The sequence below is a fragment of the Meleagris gallopavo genome, chromosome 2, assembly GCF_000146605.3.
Source record: "Meleagris gallopavo isolate NT-WF06-2002-E0010 breed Aviagen turkey brand Nicholas breeding stock chromosome 2, Turkey_5.1, whole genome shotgun sequence".
Classification (NCBI taxonomy): Eukaryota; Metazoa; Chordata; class Aves; order Galliformes; family Phasianidae; genus Meleagris; species Meleagris gallopavo.
Window position 1 is genome coordinate 74,829,560 of NC_015012.2, and position 21,760 is coordinate 74,851,319.

Here is a 21,760-nt window from a genome sequence, read left to right on the forward strand (position 1 = left end):
AAAAAAAAAGCAATGGATAGTTTTGGAAGAATGGGTATAGAAAGCCACAAGGGGAAGTCCTGAATATTGGATGGTAGGACCAGTTGTATACTGTCATTAAGAATTTTGAAATGGAAGCCAAACACTTTCTGACAAACAGATAAGGGAGACGTGTCACTGCACTTGAATGCAATGTCATGAATATGGAATATTGGAGTTGAGGCTGTTAATTGGAAGTGAGAGTCAGAATATAGTTATTTTTTCTGTATGAAGTATTGGTTAATGATAGAATTTAACCTAGAAAGGTGGTACAAATACGAAGTGTTAATGTATTTAGAGTGGGCTGACTTCCAGTGGGCATGTGTGTGGTTTTCTATTTTTTTTCCCTTCAGAATTTGAATGATACCTGCAAGTACGCAGTTTCACAGCTGTTCATGTGTAGCTGCTTCGTGCTGTCTGATACTCTGTTTGCTTGTGCAGATGAAAAATTTCAGTATGGCATGGAAGTTGTATTTGTGACAGTGCTGTTAGTGTGCTGATTAAATAGTTACTGTTTTCCTTTTGTTTATACCATGAAAATAATGCTGTACCCGTGTCCAGGTTTCTTATCCTTCAAGAGGTAGTTGGAAGCACTGACCATTGCCAGCAGCAATTAATGTAAGAGAAGAAAGCAAGCTGAGCCTTGCCTGTTTACTGGGACTTGAGGACGTATTGCTCCATCTGCCACTGCAGGCCAACTGCAAACTCATCTCATTTAAACTGCTACTCTGGATCCAGCACTATCTGGACTGAGGCCAGGATGTGGAACCAAAATGCTTCAGTGACACAGATAGAGGCTCTCCTACTGTCAGTGGATAAAGGGCAGTGATTAATTTTTATTCCCCTGGCCCTTTCTACAGCGTTTGATGGTCTGGCCAGAAATTGATGCTGCCTTGTCAGAAAGGAGAGGCAGGGGCCTAAGTGCTGGAGTGGAGGAGCCTCCTAGGTGATGAATCTAAAGAGTGGCAGCATGCTTATGGTTTTGAAGTGCGTCAGTCATACAAAGAATTTAAGAAACTAAAAATATCTACAACAAGATTTTGGTTTTGCCTGTGCATCAGCAAACATTTTAGCAATACTAATTGCTTTATCGAGTTGAGTAAGGCTTGTTTGTGTGGGAAGGCAAAGCTTTCACAAGGCTGAATTCTATCCTGTGTAATGAACTCCTGTGGGAATGAGGAACTGTCATGCTTTTGCACTTAGAGTTGATGATGGAATTCCTTGCATTTTGCATTCTTTAATGTGACAAAGTAGACAGAAGCATATGCAAAAAGAAAAAAAAGGCAACATCAACAATGCTCTGTCAAAATAATTAGAATAGATTGATGAAGTCCATCTGAGTAAATAATGCAGAACAAAGGAAGCTGCAGTATGAGCTGAATTTTTTAAGCCTCCTTTAAAAACTAGTACTAATCCACTTGCTTGCTATAGTGTTTTCTCAGAAAATTCATTTTGTGTTGAAATCAAAAACATAGGAGATCTTAAAAGTCTGAGAGTTGTGCAGTATTTTTTCTATTGTTTCTAATTCTTCAGTTAAGACTTTGACTGGAGAAAGATGTTGATTGTAGGTAAAGCACAGTCTAAGATCATGTTTGTGGCAGAGCTCGTTTGAACTTCTAGGAGACCAGTTTCACAATGAATAGACACATTGACAAATGCTGTGCTCAATGTTGGGAACTGTGTCAAAGAGTATTAGCACTAATGAAGATATGACTTGTGAAAATAAACTAAGGAAGAGGAATGAGGCTGCATGCTATGGTCAGTGCAGTATTGGATCTGGAGTTGGGGAGATGCAGTTTTGCTCTTGTTCCAGACTGACTGACTGTAAATTGAGGGGAAATGAAGTAATTTGCCTTGTTTTATTTAAATAATAATTTTCTGAAAGGTATTTTAAAATTTATTGATGAGAATTATTTAACGTTCTGATCATTCAATATAGCCCAAGTCAGCAATGAAACTGTAAAAAACACAAAAACAAAAAAATGAATTTTAATAAAATCATTCTTGAAATGTGTTTTATGCCAGCTGCACTACTTCTGCATAAAGGTAAACATGAGCCTTTGAAACAGTTGCCTTTATTTGGATGTGTTAGTTGATGTCTGCAGAGAACTTTCAAGATGATTCTCCAGTTTTATGTATTGTTACAAAAGGTAAATTACTGACACTTACGTTGCTGCTCCACTCCTGCTATTTTATTCACTTGTCTTGTTTTAAATTCAGATTGGGCTGTCTGATACAGACCATGTCATCTTGTGTACTTGCAGGGAATCTAACACAATGGGGCCTGGCTAATTGGAGCCTTTTGGGTGTTAACACAATAGAGATAATTAGTAATAATGTACAGCTGTAATAGCAAGTAGTGTTCACAGTAAGCAATACAATGCACGACAGTTAAGCTCCTATATGTTGTGTTAGTTCCTACTGAATGCATTTGAGAAATCGGCATTATTCTTTCTTAGCCAGTGTGGTGTTGCCCAGAGGCTTGCTCTGTATTCTAGTGTAAGTGCTTGTGATGCTAATGCCTTAATTAACTTCTTTAAATATAAGCTGTCAGGGTACATCCAGATAGTATTCAGAAATGCACTGCTCAGCAGTCTACAAGACTTCCTGAAGAAAGCTTATAGTGTGATGTGGAGAAAAGTCTGACGTTAAGCATGTAAGCTATGCTTTTTCACTTAGAAAGTAAAGAATAGAAAAAACTCATTAATAAATTCAGTTTAACCAAACCTGTGGCATGGTTGTTTAACTCCTTTTCTTCTTGCATGCTTCCAGCTATCGGCTGCTCATAGAACGCTTCTGAGTTGTCAGTCCCTCCGTAAGCGCAGTTCTTCTATCTAATGTTGGTAATTCATAATTTAACAAATTTGTCTTTCATTTCTGTTGAGTTATTCACACTTTTCTCAAGTCATGCTTTCTGTAAACACAGTGAAACTGAACTTTGTGCTCTGGGTATTTGAAGTACCCAACTTCTTGCAAGTCTTAATGGGAGGCCCAAGGAACTATCTAGCTTTGTTTTGGTTGTTGTTTGACTAAAATACTGATGTTTACCAGCCAAATTACCTATGGGTATGAAAGCACATGTGGGCTGCATAAATGCTGTAGGCTTAACATATTTGCACATGCTGGATGTGTGTAATGCATCTTGAAGAGCCTGTCTCCTTAACCTAGCTTTGCTTTAGGATCACTTAGTCCTTAATAATGTCTTGTTTAGGAACCCTCCTGCGATACCAACCACTGAATCCTTTACAGTTTTTAGGTACTGGGTTAGGTTGCTTGTTTTCATGCAAACTTGCAATCAGATTGGATGGATTTGAGGCTCAAGAGAGACTTAAATTGATAATTTCACAGCCCGGTTCTAATCTGAGAAATATGATGTCTTGTTGCAAACGTGAATTCTAATTTTGGACTTGCATTTGGATAATTGCTGTCAGCATTACTGCAGGTTGCCTAAATGTGGCAATTTCCTAAAAGCACAAGTATGTTTTATATCTGCCTTTTCTCTTGGCGGCCTTGCTGCTCATTTTCGCATGTGTGGCACATGGGGCAGTGGATGGTCTGTATAATTACTAGCGTCTCCTACTGAGACATTTAAAGATGGGGCTGCATTATTAACACTGAGGTAGAATTAAAATCAGGTTTGAAATCATAGTTTTGGGGGCGGAAATACACAAGCATGCATGCCCTCTCTGTGTGCTGAGTGCTTGAAATTGTTCTCCTAGCTTCAGCTTAAACTGAAGCACGCTGATGCTTGTTTGTTGTAAGTGATGGGAGCCTGCCTGGGTCTGGGGCAGAGCCACTGCTGTGATAGCAGAGCAGGGTGTGGGGTCAGGACAGGTGCTTGAATTAGGCTGCTCCATACCGGGTGACACCAGTGGAAGGCCATTAAGTTGTGGACAGTTAGCCAACCCCTCTGCTCAGGGGTTGTGAGAGGTCAGTTGGCAGGGGGCTGTGTTGGAGCTAGATGCTGGTTGACAAATGATTGTGCTGCAGCTATATGTATTGTTTTTATTGCACTGTTGTTTCCATTTTCCTCTTCTGTCTTAGTTTTTATCTCAACCCACAAGTTCTATTTTGTTTCCAGTTCTCTCTTGCATCCCACCTGGAGGATAGTGAGCAAAGGGTTGTGTGGTGTTGAGCTACTGCTGGGTTAAACCACGCAGCAGTGTGAGTATGAATGGCACAGCTTGCCCTCAGAACTACAAGCTGATTTGCTAGCATTGCTAATTTCCTCTTACTGTTTGAAATAACTGCATCTTTTTCTGTTTTGAGAAAGTTCTGATAGTCAAAATAAATACGTGGTGATAAATACTGTATTCTGTACAGAGGAAATGCAAGTTCAATGACTGTTTATATACTCCTTGTTCTGAAAGAGAGAGAGTGGCTGTGCTTAGCTGTTGTCACTAAGAGAAATTCAGTGGATCTGCATTGTCATGAGACCAAAATTTTTTGATATGTAATTCCTGGTAATCGTTAATTAGAAATCCCATGTATGCAATCCTCAAGACCTGGATTTTTTACTGAAGTTTAGAGTATGCAATATAAAAACCTAACAATGAAACACTGGGAAAAGAGTGGGAAAGAAATCGTGAGAGAAGGACAGGAATCTCACTCCAGTGGCTGGGGAATTATCCAGCTATCAATTTTTAAGTAAATCTCCATAGATTTTGAGTAAATGACTTAGAAAAAGTGGTGGTGTTGATCTATCTTCTGATGTTCAAATAAAAGATTTTGAAACCTTCTGTAAGTCTTCTGAACTTGTAGGTATTTTAGGTGGCTGAAAACAAAGATGTTGGATGTTTTGATTTTGTTTTTCAGAGCTTTTAGAAGACCTCATGCTGCGTTGCATTTGTAGTGGTAACATATGTATTGTTTTTTAAGTCCTAGATCTTTTGAAGCATTAGAGATTGTTTCCGGTGCTATTTTGTGATTGAGACAAATTGCAAAGAAAGCAAGTACTTATAACAGTGAAGAATATGTGAGTGTGTAGATAGTTAAGGTTGCTTGAAATAAAAAGTGTACAATATTTCTTACTCACCTTACATACCTCTTTTCCCTTCATGTGATTTCATTAATTTTTGAGAAATACACAATGTATTCTTTGTAATTGGTTTCAGTTTTGAGCAAATGTGTGTGATTTGAAAAACTAATTTTGTGTGCAGGTAATTTTATCTCCTAAAGAACTGACGTGAAGTCATCCAGTTGAATGTAGGTTGAATTATTATTTTTTTTCATAAAGCACCTCATGCGACTTTCAGCTCTCCTGATGCTGCATTAACTTAATCTACTCCCAGCCCTCTTGAAGACTTCAGTTCTTCTGCTCCTACACGTCTTTACTTTTGTGCGATTCGTACATGACACCTTAAAGTGCTCATATTTTTTGTGGATACGTATTAGTTAAGATGATAGATGGTGTGCACTGTGATTGGAATTATAATACTGGAAGAAAGTATTTATTTAAGCTGCATGTGTGATGCTGTGCCCCTGTAAGCAGCCTGATTTCTGATTTTGTAAGCTTACTGATTGCTGGAGGTGTTGTAGGATCTATAAAGGCAGCAGTTGAGCTGCCTGTGTAGACCAAATGCCTGAAGGGATTCTGGGGGCTGGTTTGCTTTTGACAGCAAGGATTCTATGGGCATTGCTTTTAAGAGCAGTGGTGAATTTTAGAAAAGACTACTGGTAACTCATTATTTCTTCAGAACCAGGACTTCCCAAGGAGAATTGGATGAATTATGAAAAGATCTGTTTTTTAACCCCAGTGTATCTATTGCATTTGAGGACTTCGACAAGTATGAAAAGTTCTTTTCTGAGAGAGTCTTCAAAATATGCTTTCTCTGTTTCAGAGTATTCTGTTGTGGATGGTGAAACTCCAATCATTTACTTTTAATTCACTGTTTTCCATTATATATAGGATGTAAACTCTATAGGATTAGAACAGTCGTCTTCGGGTTTAGCACAAAGAAGCTTAAATTTTTGATTTGGGCTCCTAGTGCTGCCTTACTGTAAATAATGTATTTATTTATTTTAGAAGAATCAGTTGTTTGCAACTGAACCAAGCTCACAAATTATTTGTGATGCTGTGGTTAGTGTTGAAGTTTTCTTTACATGTACCGTGACAGAAGAATGTTCCTTGTCTAAATTTCCTAATGTTTTAATGGAAAGAGGCTCAGTCTCTTGCTGAGATTTGCAGTGTTGCAGGGTTGGATAACCTCTGATAGAAGAAGTGTTTCTTGTGAATTAAACTCTGCAGATTTATATCAGGTAAAGTTCTTGCCCACTTAAAGAAAAATTGGAGTCAAAGATTTTTTTAGCGAAGTCTAACTGAATTAGCCTCACGTATTCCTTTCAGTGTTGAGATCTCCATTGTTTTTATCGTTTTGGCTGTACACAGTGATGTTCTCTGTAGAGAATATATCTCTAGATACATTCTAAACTTTTAGTTTTGAAATATTTCCTTGGTTACAGTTACATCAAATTAAATTGCTTTTTTGAAACAGGAGGCTTCAATTTTTCAACTATAAAAAGTTCCTTTTTAAATGCTCTTTTATAACACGTCAGGATTATTTTTTTTAACACAAGACAAAGTGTTTAGATTTAGAGGATGCATCTTTTAACTTCTTAACATTGCCTTTGCAGGTACATGATGCTAATTGATGGCAAGAATGAAGTATATATGATTGATAGAGACAACTCCATATTTCATGTAGCTAATCTGGAATTTCCATTTCGTAAAGATCTTCGCATGCATCTAACAAACACTCTTCTAGATGGGGTAAGAAGCATACTATATAATAATTGTAACAGTGTCAACAGTTTATTTTTGTTCAGAAACAAGACCAAGTTTCTTAGGCTTGAATCATGGGATTTAGGAATAATAGATGCAGTTGCTGGTTGAACGTAGGAATCGCATTGTTCATAAATCACTTCTTATCTACAGAAAAGTAATGATAACTGTTCTGGGGGGAGCTGTTTACTTGCCTTTGAAATAAATCAAGGTATTGAGATGATATTCTCTAAGCATGAGAAAAAGTTTGAAGAGAATCCAGAGAAACAAATGCAGAATCTCACCTCTTGTTATAGCTTTTGTGTTTTGATACAGTAGACATAGTAAATATTACACAGTTGATCTAAGTGTTTGTAAAATTTGAGAAAATTTTGGTATTTTGATGTTTGACTTCTGTGACTTGATGTCTTTTGCTTCTGTCATCTTTATTTTCAGCTAATTTGAATTACTAACTGATTTAGAAATGGTTTAGTTTGATTTTTTTTGATTGAAATATGTCTAAGTATTCGTGCTAATTTAAATTATGTAAATCTCCTAATGGACTTTGTGAACCAGTTGCAAAACAAGCTTCATAATATCTGCATTTGCGGTTCCAAACCTGGCCTTTAGTAATATTACTTGCTAAGCTTTTCTGAGCAGTAGTCATGAGAAGGGAGAATGCATTTCTTGACCTTTCTATTTTAGCTGAATGACTTCATTAGCTCTTACACTAAAAACCTGTCAGTGTAGATGAATGCATTTCCCAGTCATGTTTTGGTAGCAGTGAAGTTGTTCTACCTTACTATCACTTTTGCTTGGTAGAAACCTAACATAGATTGAAGCCCTTAGACTGAGGTTAGGCAAGTCATTGAGTGAAATTATACATTGTCTTTGCTTTCACTGTCACTTACCAGAGAATTGTGAAGGAACAAATATCTTGCTGTCTCATGCTTTTGTAGCAGTGGTTTTACAGGGAAGTCTTTGGAAAGCATTACTTAAATAGAAGTTCTTCAGGGAGACTGCTTCTCTTTTCTGTGTTTCAAAACAGGCGATTTACTAAGGTTGGCTAATATGCATATGTGGAGGACAGGGAAGCACATATTGATATGTGTGTGAATGTGGCAGCGGCTGTTGGGCATGGGAGAGGGGCTCTCTTCTGGCTTTTTGACTCTTAAAAATAAATTAAATTGGAAGAATTAACAATCAAGTCACTGATTGTATCACATAGTAGTCCAGGATGTAAGCTATAACTTTACCTAATTTGTTGTTTTGTGGAAGTATGGTTGTTATAGCACATTTCAGTATTTCACTGTATGGCATAATGATTTATTTTTTTTTCCTTGCGGTTTTTTGACAAAGTAGAAAGCAAAATATGAAAACTTGATTGAGTGATATACCTTGGGATAAAACTGAAATCTTCTGATGGATACTAAATACTTGTATAGCTCAGATTTCAAAATAAATTTGTTTATCTGTTAAAAAAAGAAACACCTTGATTGTATTTCATTGCAATTCCTTTCAGGAGATTTGAGAGTGGAGCTTGCCTATTGCTTGAAGCATCACAGCAGCTTAACTTTCTAACTTGCTGTTTCTTTAATGTTCGTGTCAGATGATAATTTCCATAACTGTTCCCTCACTTGGAATATATGCATGATTTCATTTTTTTAAATCTACACGAAGGAAAGTTTGGCTTTTTTTTTTTTTTGCATTAATGTATTTTGCCAATTAGTGCAGAAAGGCTCTTGAAGTTAATTCATTAATTACAGATTGAAGTAATTCACAGTACTGCCCTTGAAGTAGCTTTTTTGCTTTCAGAGAATGAAGTTAGAGAACGAAGGGGCCCAGCTGGCCTTACTTTACATTGATCTTATAAGTACAAGAAAGAAAACAGATGAATTCTGTCAGTTCCATGTGGTGAAACAGTTGCATGTGATCAGAATACAAAAGATTAAGTGGTCCCTGCAAGTTTATTTAGAATGGGAATGTATAAAACTTTAATAAAGGAAATTGCCATGAATTCAGTGATTCCCTAACATGCTTCAAGGCTTCTGATGTAAGCCTTTCATGCAGTGTTCTTTAAGAATCTCAAATGCATTTAGGGTTTACTTCTGAAATTACTTGCAAACATTTCTTACCACGATCAATTACATCTTCATGATAAGAAGTTTTCTGTAATACTCTGTCTTCATCTCGAGCTTTTGGGTTGTGTTTGTTCTTCTGGCACGGAAGAAAGTTATTTGCGAATCTCATTAAAACTAATTTGAACACTACCTACAGGTGACTAGCATAACATTAAGCATTCCTTTGGAAGCCTACTGTTTTGCCTCCGTAGCAGTATCTGAGGGAATGCATAAATCTTTGTTCAAGTGTTTTGGCTGTTGTTCAAGGAAACTAGTTAGTTACTTTCAGGAAGTTTCTGCTTAGCTTTGGAACAAGTGAGTAGAAAATGCAGAAATATACTGTGTTTGATTTGCTGCTTAATATGTGTAAACAAAGACTCTTACTGTAAATATACAGTATCTAAATTTATTTAAAAAGGTGCTTTTTTAAACTAATGGGATAGACTGTAACTAAAACTAATTGTTGATCATCTGTGTTTATGAGCAAAATATATCTAGTGTTCAGAACTTCTCACAACAACATCCTCTAAAATTCAGCTATGTGAGGGCTTCTTTAGTAACTCAGTACTAAAATAAAACAGATGCACTTCTCATTTTTTCTAAGCATTTAAGACTGTCACGATTTTTAACTTAAATTTAAAAAAAGCTTGAGTGGTATATTGTCATGTATTATAAGCATTTATTGATTTCAGTCCCCAGTTTTGGCATCCTTGGCCAGCTTTGTCTTCAAGCTGGATGGAAGGTTGCAGTTACTCTGCCCTTTATGCCGCTTTGGTGGACTACCTGACATGTGAGGTCCTAGGTGCTTCCTAGAGCTTGAATTTAGAGTTTACTGGGCACATGAATGCAGAGAGACATTCACACTGACAAAGACATCCCACAGAATTGTGGTCAGTGGAGAGTGAGAACCCATTGCACTTTTGTGTCAGTACAGAGCTCACAAATTTGTAAGCTCTGTCAGAAATGGTACAGCTTACAGCTGTTATAGTTTGCTAAGACTGACACTTTGTGCATGTAGTTGGTTTTGTTTTTTGTTTTTTTTTTTAAAAAAAACCAAACTCTTTGTATTCCTGAAATACATCACTGTCTAGAATTGTTTTGAAATAAAGGGATAAAGGAAAGACTATAGGTAGGAGGAAAAGGAATGATGAACAGATAAATGATTAGATCCAATTCCATGCCCTGGTTCAGCTAGGAGTGCATTCTACATGTTACTGGGAAAATGAGATTTTGTGAATTGCAATTAAATTCTGGATTATTTTATATCCAGCAACAACTTAGACCTGTGATTCAAGGTGGAGAAAACCAAGTCCCTGAGCTGTCAGGCCAGCATCTTTCCTTTTGGTACTTGTCCAGCTTAAGACTCGTGGTACAGTTGTTGTTTCTAATATGCTGTAAGCATATGCTCTGCAGCACCAGCAAAGATTAACACCAGCAGTTTTCCAGGTTACGTTAAAGAAACCAGCAAGTGGACCTTGTTCTGCAAACCTGCAGTTTAAGTCACTGTTAAAGTGGTGGATAATGGACAAGGGATAAAAACCATATTTCCTAGCAATGGCAATATTAAAATGTCTGCAGCTGTAAGCCTACATGGGATATATAAAAGATAATACATGGCTGCAGGTATTACTTGTGCATACTGCTGTGTTCTATTATATAGCCACGTGATATCTAGAAATTGTCTTAAACATAGCCTTACAGTATCAGGTTATTAATTAGAATAAGTGAGTTTGAGTTCCTCAAGTAGTACATTTTCCCAACTGTCTACAGTATGAACCTGCCTTTGAGATCTAATTCTGGAGGTGTTTTTCAATTCTTACAATTTCAAGAAAGACTCTGAGAGCAGAATCTTAAATAATGATGTGTTAGGTTAATTGAATCATTCTTATGATCGCTTTACAGTGTTGCCTTATGACAGCTATATTGGCATAGCTAATGGAGCAGTGAATGCCAATGTCATGATGGTGATGAGGAGCACAGGAATTTGTCTTTTCTACTTTAAAGCATATTGTCTTGCTGTGTGTTTGCCCTGGTAGCTGGGATTTAAGTCAGGATCTGGAAGAAGACAAGAGGCAGGTGGGAAGAAGAAAAGAAAAGGAGATGTTTGGGATTGAGTGTACCCTCAGTAAGTTTGCAGATGACACCAAGTTGGGAGGTGGTGTTGATCTGCCTGAGGGTAGGGAAGCCCTTCAGAGGGATCTAGATAAGCTGAATCGCTGGTGAGGTGAATGGGATGAGATTCAACAAGGCCAAGTGCCGGGTCCTGCACTTTGGCCACGATAACCCCATGCAGCGCTACAGGCTTGGGGCTGAGTGGCTGGATGACTGTGAAGAGGAAATGGACCTGGGGCTGTTGGCTGATGCTCAGTTGAACATGAGCCGACAGTGTGCCCAAGTGGCCAAGAGGGCCAATAGTATCCTGGCCTGCATTAGAAATAGTGTGGTCAGCAGGAGCAGGGAGGTAATCATCCCTCTATACTCAGCACTGGCGAGGCTGCACCTCGAGTATTGTGTTCAGTTTTGGGCCCCTCACTACAGGAAAGACACTGAGGCCCTGGAGCCTCCAGAGAAGGGCAACAAAACTGGTGAGGGGTCTGGAGCACAAGTCTTATGAGGAGCAGCTGAGGGAGCTGGGATTGTTTAGTCTGGAGAACAGGAGGCTCAGGGGAGACCTCATTGCACTCTACAACTTCCTGAAGGGAGGTTGGGGTGAAGAGGGTCTTGGCCTCTTCTCCCAGGCAATGAACAGGACCCGGGGAAATAGCTGCAAGTTGTACCAGAGGAGGTTTAGGTTAGACATGAGAAGAACTTTTTCTCTTATAAAGTGGTCAGGCACTGGAATGGCTGCCCAGGGAGCTGGTGGAGTCGCCGTCCCTGGAAGTGTTTAGGAGGTGTGTGGATGAGGAGCTGCGAGATATGGTTTAGTACCCTGTGGTAGCAGTGGTAATGAGAAAACGGTTGGACTAGATGATCTTGCAGGTCGTTTCCAACCTTGTGATTCTATGATGTGACAAAAGAGGCTACCTGCACCTGTAATAGAGTCGAAAAGGTTTATATATGTCTGAAGTAGAGAAAAAGTTTTGATATACAATTTAATTCTGGGTTAAATCTAAACATTCCAGAGAAAATTTCAAGAATGTACGTGTCTTTCTTGTCTGTATCTTATAATAGTCATAAACGGAATAACAGAGATTTTGAAAGTTAGGTTTAAAATCTTTTTAGACTGGGCATCAAATTGTTTTCAAGGTTTTGCATATAAATGCTAGCTTTGCATCAGAGCTGGGTCTCTGGATATTCATGTTGAAGAAATGAGTCCTTCAACTTTAAATCTGTGTTCAATGAAATGTGTTTTAGTTTTGTTTGCTAATGCAGTTGAAACTTTGAAACAGTGTGGTAGCATTTTTGTATTTCACTTTTACTTTACTCCTTATTTCTAATGGGAAAACAAATAAATCGTGTCAGGATTTTTTGTGCTATTACATCTATGAAAACTCTTCCACATTTGAACACAATGCCTTCTTTCTCTGTACCTGCTCCATCAACTCGTGTAGCTAACTATGAAATTTATTATCAAAGAATGCATCCCAGTGTTGCATCTCCGTTCGTAGCTTGCCAGTGTCTTACCTAAATATTGGAAGGTGATAGAAGAGCATTTCATTACACCAATTCTACATAGACTTGCAAACGTTATTTGACAGTAACTATGGATAAGTGATTTCTAGATTTAAGAATAAGGTATTGTAGTATTATGAAGGAGTATTTTTGGCTCAGTCATTTCTTTTCCCTTTATGGAAAGATGTGTATGATGTTTCACTCTTGGCTGTGAAAATATGATCTCCATCTCTGTAGTCAGTTTATGGAAGATGAGATTGCAAAATATGAAGTAGGAAATTTCTGGTGCCCATTGTTATTTGTAACAATAGGTTTCTGTGTTCTATTTTATCTTTAAATGCCTCCAACTTTGTATTGAAAACAAATCTGTATTTAAAACTACTTGCTTATTTTTTGAAAGCCTAATGTGGTTAATTGCTGAGTATAATTCAAGAAGTTTGGCATGTATACAGACTGAAAATCTTCGAAACTCTTGTTGGGGTTTACTTTGTGAAAGTTACAGATTCTAGGAGAAGTTGAAAGGCTGTATAACAAAAATGCTAGTGACTCATCAAGAATTAATTTGAGTTGATGTAAGATGCTATTTTAGATTAATTCTTGAGCACGTAGTTATGTTTTCATCATGTTACAGTGAACTATTTTTTTTACCCTTTCCCATTGTTTCTTCTCCTACATATGGCTTTGGATTTGTAATTTGATATTGGCAGCAAAAACCCCTTTGCTGGTAGAACTATCTTATTAGCTAAGAATTAGGTGATGGAGAGCAGGATGGAAAAAGTTGCATGTGATTAAATATTTTTTTTATTAATTTACCAAACTAATGAACTGGTCTGCTTCATATCACAAATCTGAGCTACAGATATAGGTACCAGCACGTAAGCTGTGCATGTTCATGTTTGTTCATCATTAACAGATTTTCTCCCTGCTGACATTTTCAAGATAGATTACCAATACATATTGAATTGAAACCGATTTCATGTGATACAGACATTGCATTTCCATTTGAAAGAGTCCTAGTGCTTAGTCACAGTGCATTCAAACAAACTGCATTTGTCACTGCTGCTTAGAACACAGCTAACATGAAAGAGACCAAAGTGAACATAGAAAATGGGTAAAAGAGCTTGCTTTGTACTTTTCTGCTGTTGAAGTTCTTGTTGTAGGTGCATTTCCAAAAGTGGCTAGTTAAGGTTGCAGTTCTGACTATGATTTTTAAGGCCTCATTCTTGCAAGAAAGGTATTGATTTTAAAAGCTGTGGAGAATCTAACAGAGAAATGTTTCAGATAAGAATGTGGAGCATTAGGACAGCTTTCTGCCTTCTTACTGGATGTTCACGAGACATTTAGGACCATAATATTTTTATAATGCTGACATATTGTAAAAATTTTTTTTGGCAGTAAGAATGTGCCAGTTATTTGATTACATCACACTCCCAGGCTTATTCACTAATTATAAATGTGTTGACTTTTTTTTTTTCTTGTAGTCATGAAGTAAATGTAAATGTCATCTCTTTTCTTTTAAGGAAATGATCGTCGACAAGGTTAATGGACAGGTTGTTCCTCGGTACTTGATATATGACATTATTAAGTTTAATGTAAGTACTTCTGGTTTTATCATTAGTTATTGATTCTCATTTCTAATTTAATCTTATTTGTATAATTAAGAGCTTGAGTGTAAACTTCAGTACCGAAAGTATCAGGTTATTTTGTAGCTCAATAAAAAGCACTGCATCAGAATTAAGATTGAAAGCAGCCTTTTAATAGACATTGATTTATTTCCACATAGTGGTGGCTTGAAATGGTCTAGTAAACACTGTGGAAAATTTCCCATTTCTAAAGCATTCCTGAACTACGGAGAGAGTGAAAATGAATAAGGGACGGAGAAGTTGGCCTATTAGAGGCTTATATTTTATGAGAGCATCACAATGCTCCTTGCTAAGCTATTCCAACACCTCTTTCTTATATTTATTTTTGCAATCAGAACATGTAGGTTCTGATAGGTGCTCAATAAACTGACTCTCTGTTTATACTGGCTGTAGGGCAAATATGTGAGAAAGAAATATGTTGTGGAAAAAGAGAAGGCTTTTTTGACAGTTAGAAGCAGTTTCTGTGGTCACAGGAGAGACTTATTAAAAATACAGACAACAAGAAACTTGTTTCTGTTTTTTATTTTAAATATTGTGTTTGAAAGTCACCATAGGACTTCTGCTCGTTACCTTTGGAGATTTTCTTTATTTTGTATATTTTTTCCCTGAAAGATGATATACGTGAAATATGATGTTAGTCTTACGAAAGGATCTCCTATTGAAGCTTATTTTAAGAACTAACCTTGACCATATGTTTCATATGAAATAAATTTTCTATTATTTCTCCATTATGTGTAAGGAAGAGAAAATGTTCTTTGAGAAAGATTGATGTAACCATTATATATGTTTACGAATCAGCATTTAAAATAATGTAGTGAATACAGAATATGTCTGCTCTCTTTGGCTGGGATAGAGTTGTTTTTTTCGTAGTAGGTCTTACTGCACTTTGAATTTGTGACCAAAGCAGCATTGACAGTCCACCGATGTTTCAGCTGTTGGAGTAGCATCTGCTTGTTGGGTCCTTTTCTGCTTCTCATGCTGCCCTTCCCGCAAGGAGCTGGGAAAAGATAGAATCTGGACAGCTGGCCTTGACTGACTGAAGGGATATCCTAGCCTACTGTGTGCTTTGTACTCAGTAATAAGAGATGTGAAAAAGGAGGAGGATGGGAGGGCATTCACAGTTGTGGCATTTATCTTTCTAAGGAACCATTATGTGTGAAGGAGCCTGCTTTCCTGGAAGTGGTTGAACATGTGCCTGATGGTGGGAAGTAGTGAATGAACGAATGCCTTATTGCTGCTTTGCTTGTGCAAACATCTTTTGCTCTCCCTGTTAACTATCTTTCTCTCAACTCAGTGTTTCATCACTTCTGCTCTTTTGATCCTCTCAGCCCGTGAAAAAAAAGTCTCATATCTGTTAATGCTTCTGAAAATACAAAATCCTTTTAGTTTTCCCAACAGGGCAAACAGTATTACTAAAACAAAAGACATTTCAGACTTATTAAACTGTTGTTGACTCCTCGAGACTTGCATAAGATGCTATTCAGCCCTAATGGGCCACCTGGCACGTAGGGGAATTGCAAGTTGAGCCATGGTACTGGTCACAGAAAAAGCTGTTGGTATGCTGAGAAGTATAGTCACTGTGATAGATGTTAGTTTTCTGGATCTTTCCTATGGTTAGGATTTTTTAGTACATAAAGATTCCTTGCACACTTCTGAAAAACATGATCTCATTTTTCCTGTATTCTCACTTGTTCTTCCACTGTGATTCAGTGTTTGTTTTCTTCATGTAGTTCTTTGTCTCTGCTCTTGCTGTGTCTGACCTGTCACTTACTGCTGTTACTTTCCCTTTAAAAATGAATCGTAAGGTACAAAATGAACAGTTTCCCCTCAGTTTGGGATATGCACATGCTGTCTTATCAAAATAAGGCTTTCTAAAAGCCCTAGTGAAATGTTTGGAATAAAGTGTCCAAACTTAATCTTAAGGATCCCACCTGGCAAAGAGCAAAAATGATAAGAGGGCTTTCAGAGGATTGTTAAGGTTTGAGGAAAGTCTGCTTCTGAGCAGAGTTATAAATGCTTAAATGTGTCTTGGTGCTTAGTTATTTTTTTATTTAAACATTGGGAATAAGAGCAGAGTTTGTCTTTTTATGTAACACAGTTTTAATGTCAAGGGCAAATTAAGACAGTGTTATCAGTATGAGTACAAGCAGGGCTTCAGCTGCTAGAATTGATTAGCAGTGATCCTACCACAAAGATTAAAAAGCACAGCAGTTTTTAGGTTAATTTTAGAAGCTTAATTACAAAACTGGGCACCTGAGCATGTTTGTTTTGGCAAGAAGTGGTCAGCAGAGTTTTATCACCAAGAGAAGTAGAAGCATAGAAAACTTCTAATTGGCAGGGAAGAATAAGTTCTTTTTTTTTTTTTGTAAAGTTGTGTAAGTTAGATTGTGTAATTTTGCTAGTAGTTTCAAATCTAATAATTACACAAAGCAACCAACTTTCATTCTAAAAGCCCTATCCCCAGTAGAGGGTTGCTGGGATTGCTCAGAATACTGTGTCACTCTTTGATCGTGAACCTACGTTTGCGATCTGCTCTGAAAGTCAGTAGTACTGTAGTACTGCAGTAGAGGTACTGTACTCCTTGGCCACTGCGTGTACTACAGCATTTCCAACACATCCCCTATCTGATCTTCTTCATGCTCTGCTGTTAGAGGTGCTGCACTGTAATGGAGGAAATGTGAATTCAAACTCTGCTGATGAATACCTTTGTCTGATAAGGCGAACTTCATTTTAAGTCAGGTCTGCAAATTAGGGATACTTTTGGCTGACCTTATTCTCAAATGCTCAACCTATTTTGCACATATACCATCCTAAACTAGATTAACGTTTCAAAGTTTGCTGGCTTTGTCAGAAGATTCTTTCTGAAGTACAAAATTCACAAATCACGCAGTAGATCCTGAAGGCTGATGTATGCTATTAATGATGCTGAGTATTTGTGTGTTAGGATGACCAATGCCAACACAAAAATGCAGAGGTTAGTGCTGAAGTAAGGTGATATATAGTTCTGCAGAATGCACGATACATTAATTAATTTGCATTAATAGCAAAAGTTCCATTGAGTTGTACCTCTCAGAATGGCTATAAATGGTATAGGGAAGGCTGTTAACATGTACAGAAAAATCATGGAATTTGAATTCCAGGTTATGGCAAAATAGTGTCATGTAATTGATAACTTCCAAATGTCTCTTACTGTAATATCACTTTGAACTCTTCTCAGTATTTTCACCCACTGTTGTTGTGCTTCAAAATTAAATTTTCATTCTTGTATTTATTTTGTATTCTCTTGTTTTCAGGGGACTAATTATTCTTAAAAACTAGTATTTGCAGGTGTAATGTAGCAGCTGAGACAAGGCAACCTGTCTGAGACGGAATTTAGAAAAGTTACCTGTTTGACAGACAAGTATCAATTTGAGATCTAAGAGCAGCAGTGGTCTGCTAGTTGTGGATCAGATGGGAATAAAAGGAATGTATTTAACTTTGTCTGCAATACTGTGATTTGGGAGAAAGTCATGAAATTACGGAGTGCAGTGTCTCAGTACATCACAGAATCTTTCTTCAGACTTAGCATTTCATCTATGCTTGACACAGAGAAGGTGAGGAAATCACTGAAAGCAGGATGATGTGATTATCGGGAGAGAAGGGTAACAGAAACTTAGCGGTGAGCAGGGAGAATATGAAATGAAAGAGAATGGCAAAGGAGAAGAATGAGAAAAAAGACCACCTACCTCTTAAGAATTTTAATCAAATTTTTATCAGTGAGGCTGTTTGTTACTTAGGTTTTCAATTTTACTGGGATAGATTGGAAACAAACTTCAGTGGCCTTATAGAAAGAGGTGAAAGAAACTGAGAAAATAGATTATGATTGAAATACATACTAAGCATTTGAGTCTAGATATCTATACAAGAAAAGTCTTAGGAAGAAGGAAAAACTGGGTCTCAGTGATTGGGAGAGATGTATATTTTAGTTCTTAGAGAAAGCATAGAAATAATTTCTCTTCAGGATAATTTTTTTTATGAACACTGATGCTTATCACCTGCAATTGCTGAAAAAGTCACTTTTTCAGAGTTTGTGATGGAATGCTTTGCTTTCATTTCTTTTTCCTCATTTCTGTGGCATGTACACGGGCTGCTTTGAAATTAATGCCTCCTATTTTGTGTTGGCCCACGACATCAGAGGAGGCAGATATTGGTGGTATGGCAGTAGAGGTTGAACCTTCCCCCCAATATTCTGTTACATTTTGATTTAGTGTGAGAAATGGCAGCAGAGGGGCAGTCTGATAAAAACAGCATCTACATGGAAGTGTGTATGGAGATAAGGTATGGCATTGAATTCCTCCACTTAGGAAAAATGGCACCCACTGACATTTGTTGACACTCACTGAATGTTTATGAAGACAGTTGGTGGATGTGAACACAGTAAGGTGGTGAGTGCCATTTCAGCAGTGGTGACATTGACAGTGGGTGACCTCCACTGGTGCGGATTGTTATGAGGATGACGTGCAGGCTCTTGCTTATTGCTGGCAAAAGTGGATAATGGTGGTGACTATCTTGAAAAATAGTGTTTTGTAGCTGAGAATTTGCTCTATGGTATTTTACTCTCTGTAGCTGTTGTAGTTTCTGTGGAAATAACTAGGAGACATTACTTTTGGAGCAACCTTTGTAGTTTCTGTAAGCTCATGGTAATGCCTGTTTTGTTACAAGGCATGCCAATGCCAGGAAAAACAAATGATTATTCAGGAAATTTCAAAAGATTATTTTGTTGTCATTTTCTTCAGTCTGAAACATAATGTTAATTATTATTAATAGAAACAGAAAATATGACATTGCTGTATCACTGCTTTCATCCCACGTGCTGAAAGCAAGCTCATAGAAAGGAAGATGTATGCAAGAGAAATAAACCAACCTCTCAGCCACAACTCTTTGAGGAAACAGCGATCCCTGCATTTTTTTTTTTTCTGCTTTGCTTGGTTCTTTCCAATAAAAAACACAAACCAAATAAAACCCCAATATATATATAAAATCATCTCTCAAAACCCCCTTTTCTTAGAGGCTACATACCTCTGTAATAACAAATGAAACAGCATGTGGCTGTCTGGGTAGTTGGTACTGAAACTTCATCTTCTCTGTAAGTACATAAAATGGTCCCTGGCAGAGTTTTGTCCCTGGTTGGCTACAGTGCTCTTGAGTGATTCTCAGGACTAGTGTAAGATTTAATGTTATTAAAGGATGGTTTTCAAATTCTGAGATATTTTTTTCTCCACATTTATGTCACTGGTTATGTGTGGACTGTGTATGAATGAAATCAGGATTCTTTTTTCATGATCCTCTGAACATAAGAGGCTAATGGAATCATAGAATCGTTTGAGTTGGAGGGGACCCTTAAAGGTCATCTAGTCCTACTCTCCTGCATTGAGCAGGGACACCCACAGCTACATCAGCTCAGAGCCCTGTCCAGCCTGACATGGAGTGTCTCCAATGATGGGGCATCCACCACCTCTGGGCAACCTGTTCCAGTGCCTCACTACCCTTATTAGTAAAAAAAAAAAAGAATTTTTTCTTATATCAAATCTAATGGGACCTAACAATCGTTGTAGTGGTTAGTCTTAAGGAGTACAAAGTGAAATCCCTGCAATGCCTGTTATTTTCAGCTTCCTGATTTGTGGCTTTATGTAGATGAATGCATTAGTAGGTAGCTGTAGTTGTACTACCTCTTCCTGAATACCTGAATAGTTAAGTAAAAAAAAAAAAAAAAAAGTTCAAATTGGATGGGTAGCTCCAGGTGAAGGATAGTGACAACAGAAAAATTAGCAGTCCCAGACTAAATACAAATAAATCCAAGTTTCTGTTCATCAGAACTATTTATAATAGAAAATGTCTTCGTTTTCCAGTCATCTTTGAGACAGCTCTTCCTGAGATACCTTGTTTTGACAGGCTTTTTCTTAGATCATACTCAACAGCTACGTTTAGATGTATAAACACTAAACCCAAGCAACTATTTTATTTCCTAACTTAGTAATAAAAAGTAACGCTGGCATAATGTAGGGTTCTAATTAATGAATTCTTAGCAAAGATACCGAAAATGAGTAGTACTTCTTCTTTCCAGCCTTGGCCTTTAATTTTTAAAATTCTAGCCAAGTTTTCTTGAGACCAGATTGCAGTGGTAAGAATAGATCAAGTCCTTGAAAAAGAATAATTATTTTAATGTTTAAAAAGGAGATAGAGAATTTTAATAAATTTTGGAAAATTCTATGCATTAAATCAAGTCAAGATCAAAACTTTGCTATCATTATGCATAATAAAGTTGTAGCTGTTAGATTAAACGTATCACTGTAAACAGATACTGCGATCATAAATCATTCTTCATTGAACTCATGCATGATTTTTTTTGTTTTAAATCCTTGTAAAATATTACCATGTCCGAGTTTTCCTTTTTAAACCCAATTTTAAGGTGATGTAAAGCTCACAGTACAGGCTGTCTGTTCTTTATTAGTCGAGTAACCTTATCTGAAAAATACAAAGTGAAAATTCTGAGAGCATAATTCAGAGATGCAAGCACTTACTTGCATAATCTTTTCTGTTTACAAATGCATCTGACTGCCAATAATGACTTTCCCACTATTAATTTTAATTTCTCGGTCATATCTGAAATTAAGTTGAAAATACAGGCTTGAAATACTTATGTTGCTATTGGTACCCTAGAAAGTAGGAAAGCTGTTCATGTACTTACTCTTGCCCAGGCCCCTGCAACGGTGGTCTTTACATAATGTTCTAAAAATCTGTATGTGCTTCCTCATTCTATCCCAGCTAAGAGGTTTTCTGGTAAATGGAGTGCAGAGCATCTGTTTGGTCTTACCTCATGTTGCAGTCTGGTGTAACACAAGACAGATGCATTAAGATTGCCTTGTAACTTGCAATGTTCTGGTACCTCTAGAGCTTCTCTCTGATTCCCAGGTCTCCTGCTTGATTTGCAAAGTCATGCAAATCTACTCCTCCGTGTTTTGAAACACAGTTTATTGGGTGATGAGCAGAGACTGTAGTGCATGGACAGCTTGGCCAGATGAAGCTACAAGTTGTTATATGCTTGAGTATTTCTTAGGATATATGAGTGGGATGATGTTACAGAATGAGGAGAGCAACTAGTGGTGGCTTAGGAGGCCATGGAAAATGAAGCATCAGTATGATAAAAAGCAGTGCTGGGACAGAAGCTTTTGGGTCTATGGAGATGGATGAACAGGAATGTATATAAATAGTTGTCTTTTCATAGTCTTTCCTATCTCAGCCCTGTTCCCTCTTCATCCTTTTCATTATTAGATACTGACATCTATGTCTCAGCAGCAAAAAGTGAAAATCTTTTTACTTATTTTGTAAACCTCTCATAGTTTGTGCTTTTTTTCCTGTTGTTCTTTGTGTTTAACAAAGGTAGATGTGTAACTGAGAAGTAGCATTGTTACATGTTTTTACATCCCTCTTTAGAACTTTTTTGCTATATTCCCTACGAAAAGTAAATTATTGCTGAAGAGTGCTGACCAGGATATTTTTGGTGTTTTTCTGTCCCTCATTCTGTATTTTTTATCTGATAAGCTGTTTACTATAAGGGACTGTTTTTT

General features: G+C 37.3%; 1 protein-coding gene across 1 annotated transcript in view; it reads left to right on the plus strand.

The window, feature by feature from the left end:
* Positions 1-21,760, plus strand: part of RNGTT (RNA guanylyltransferase and 5'-phosphatase) — a 179,758-nt gene that overhangs the window by 38,042 nt on the left and 119,956 nt on the right. Inside the window, 2 exon segments of the mRNA XM_010707638.2 lie at positions 6,652-6,787; positions 14,031-14,102. Of these exon segments, the coding sequence (XP_010705940.1) occupies positions 6,652-6,787; positions 14,031-14,102 (208 nt within the window).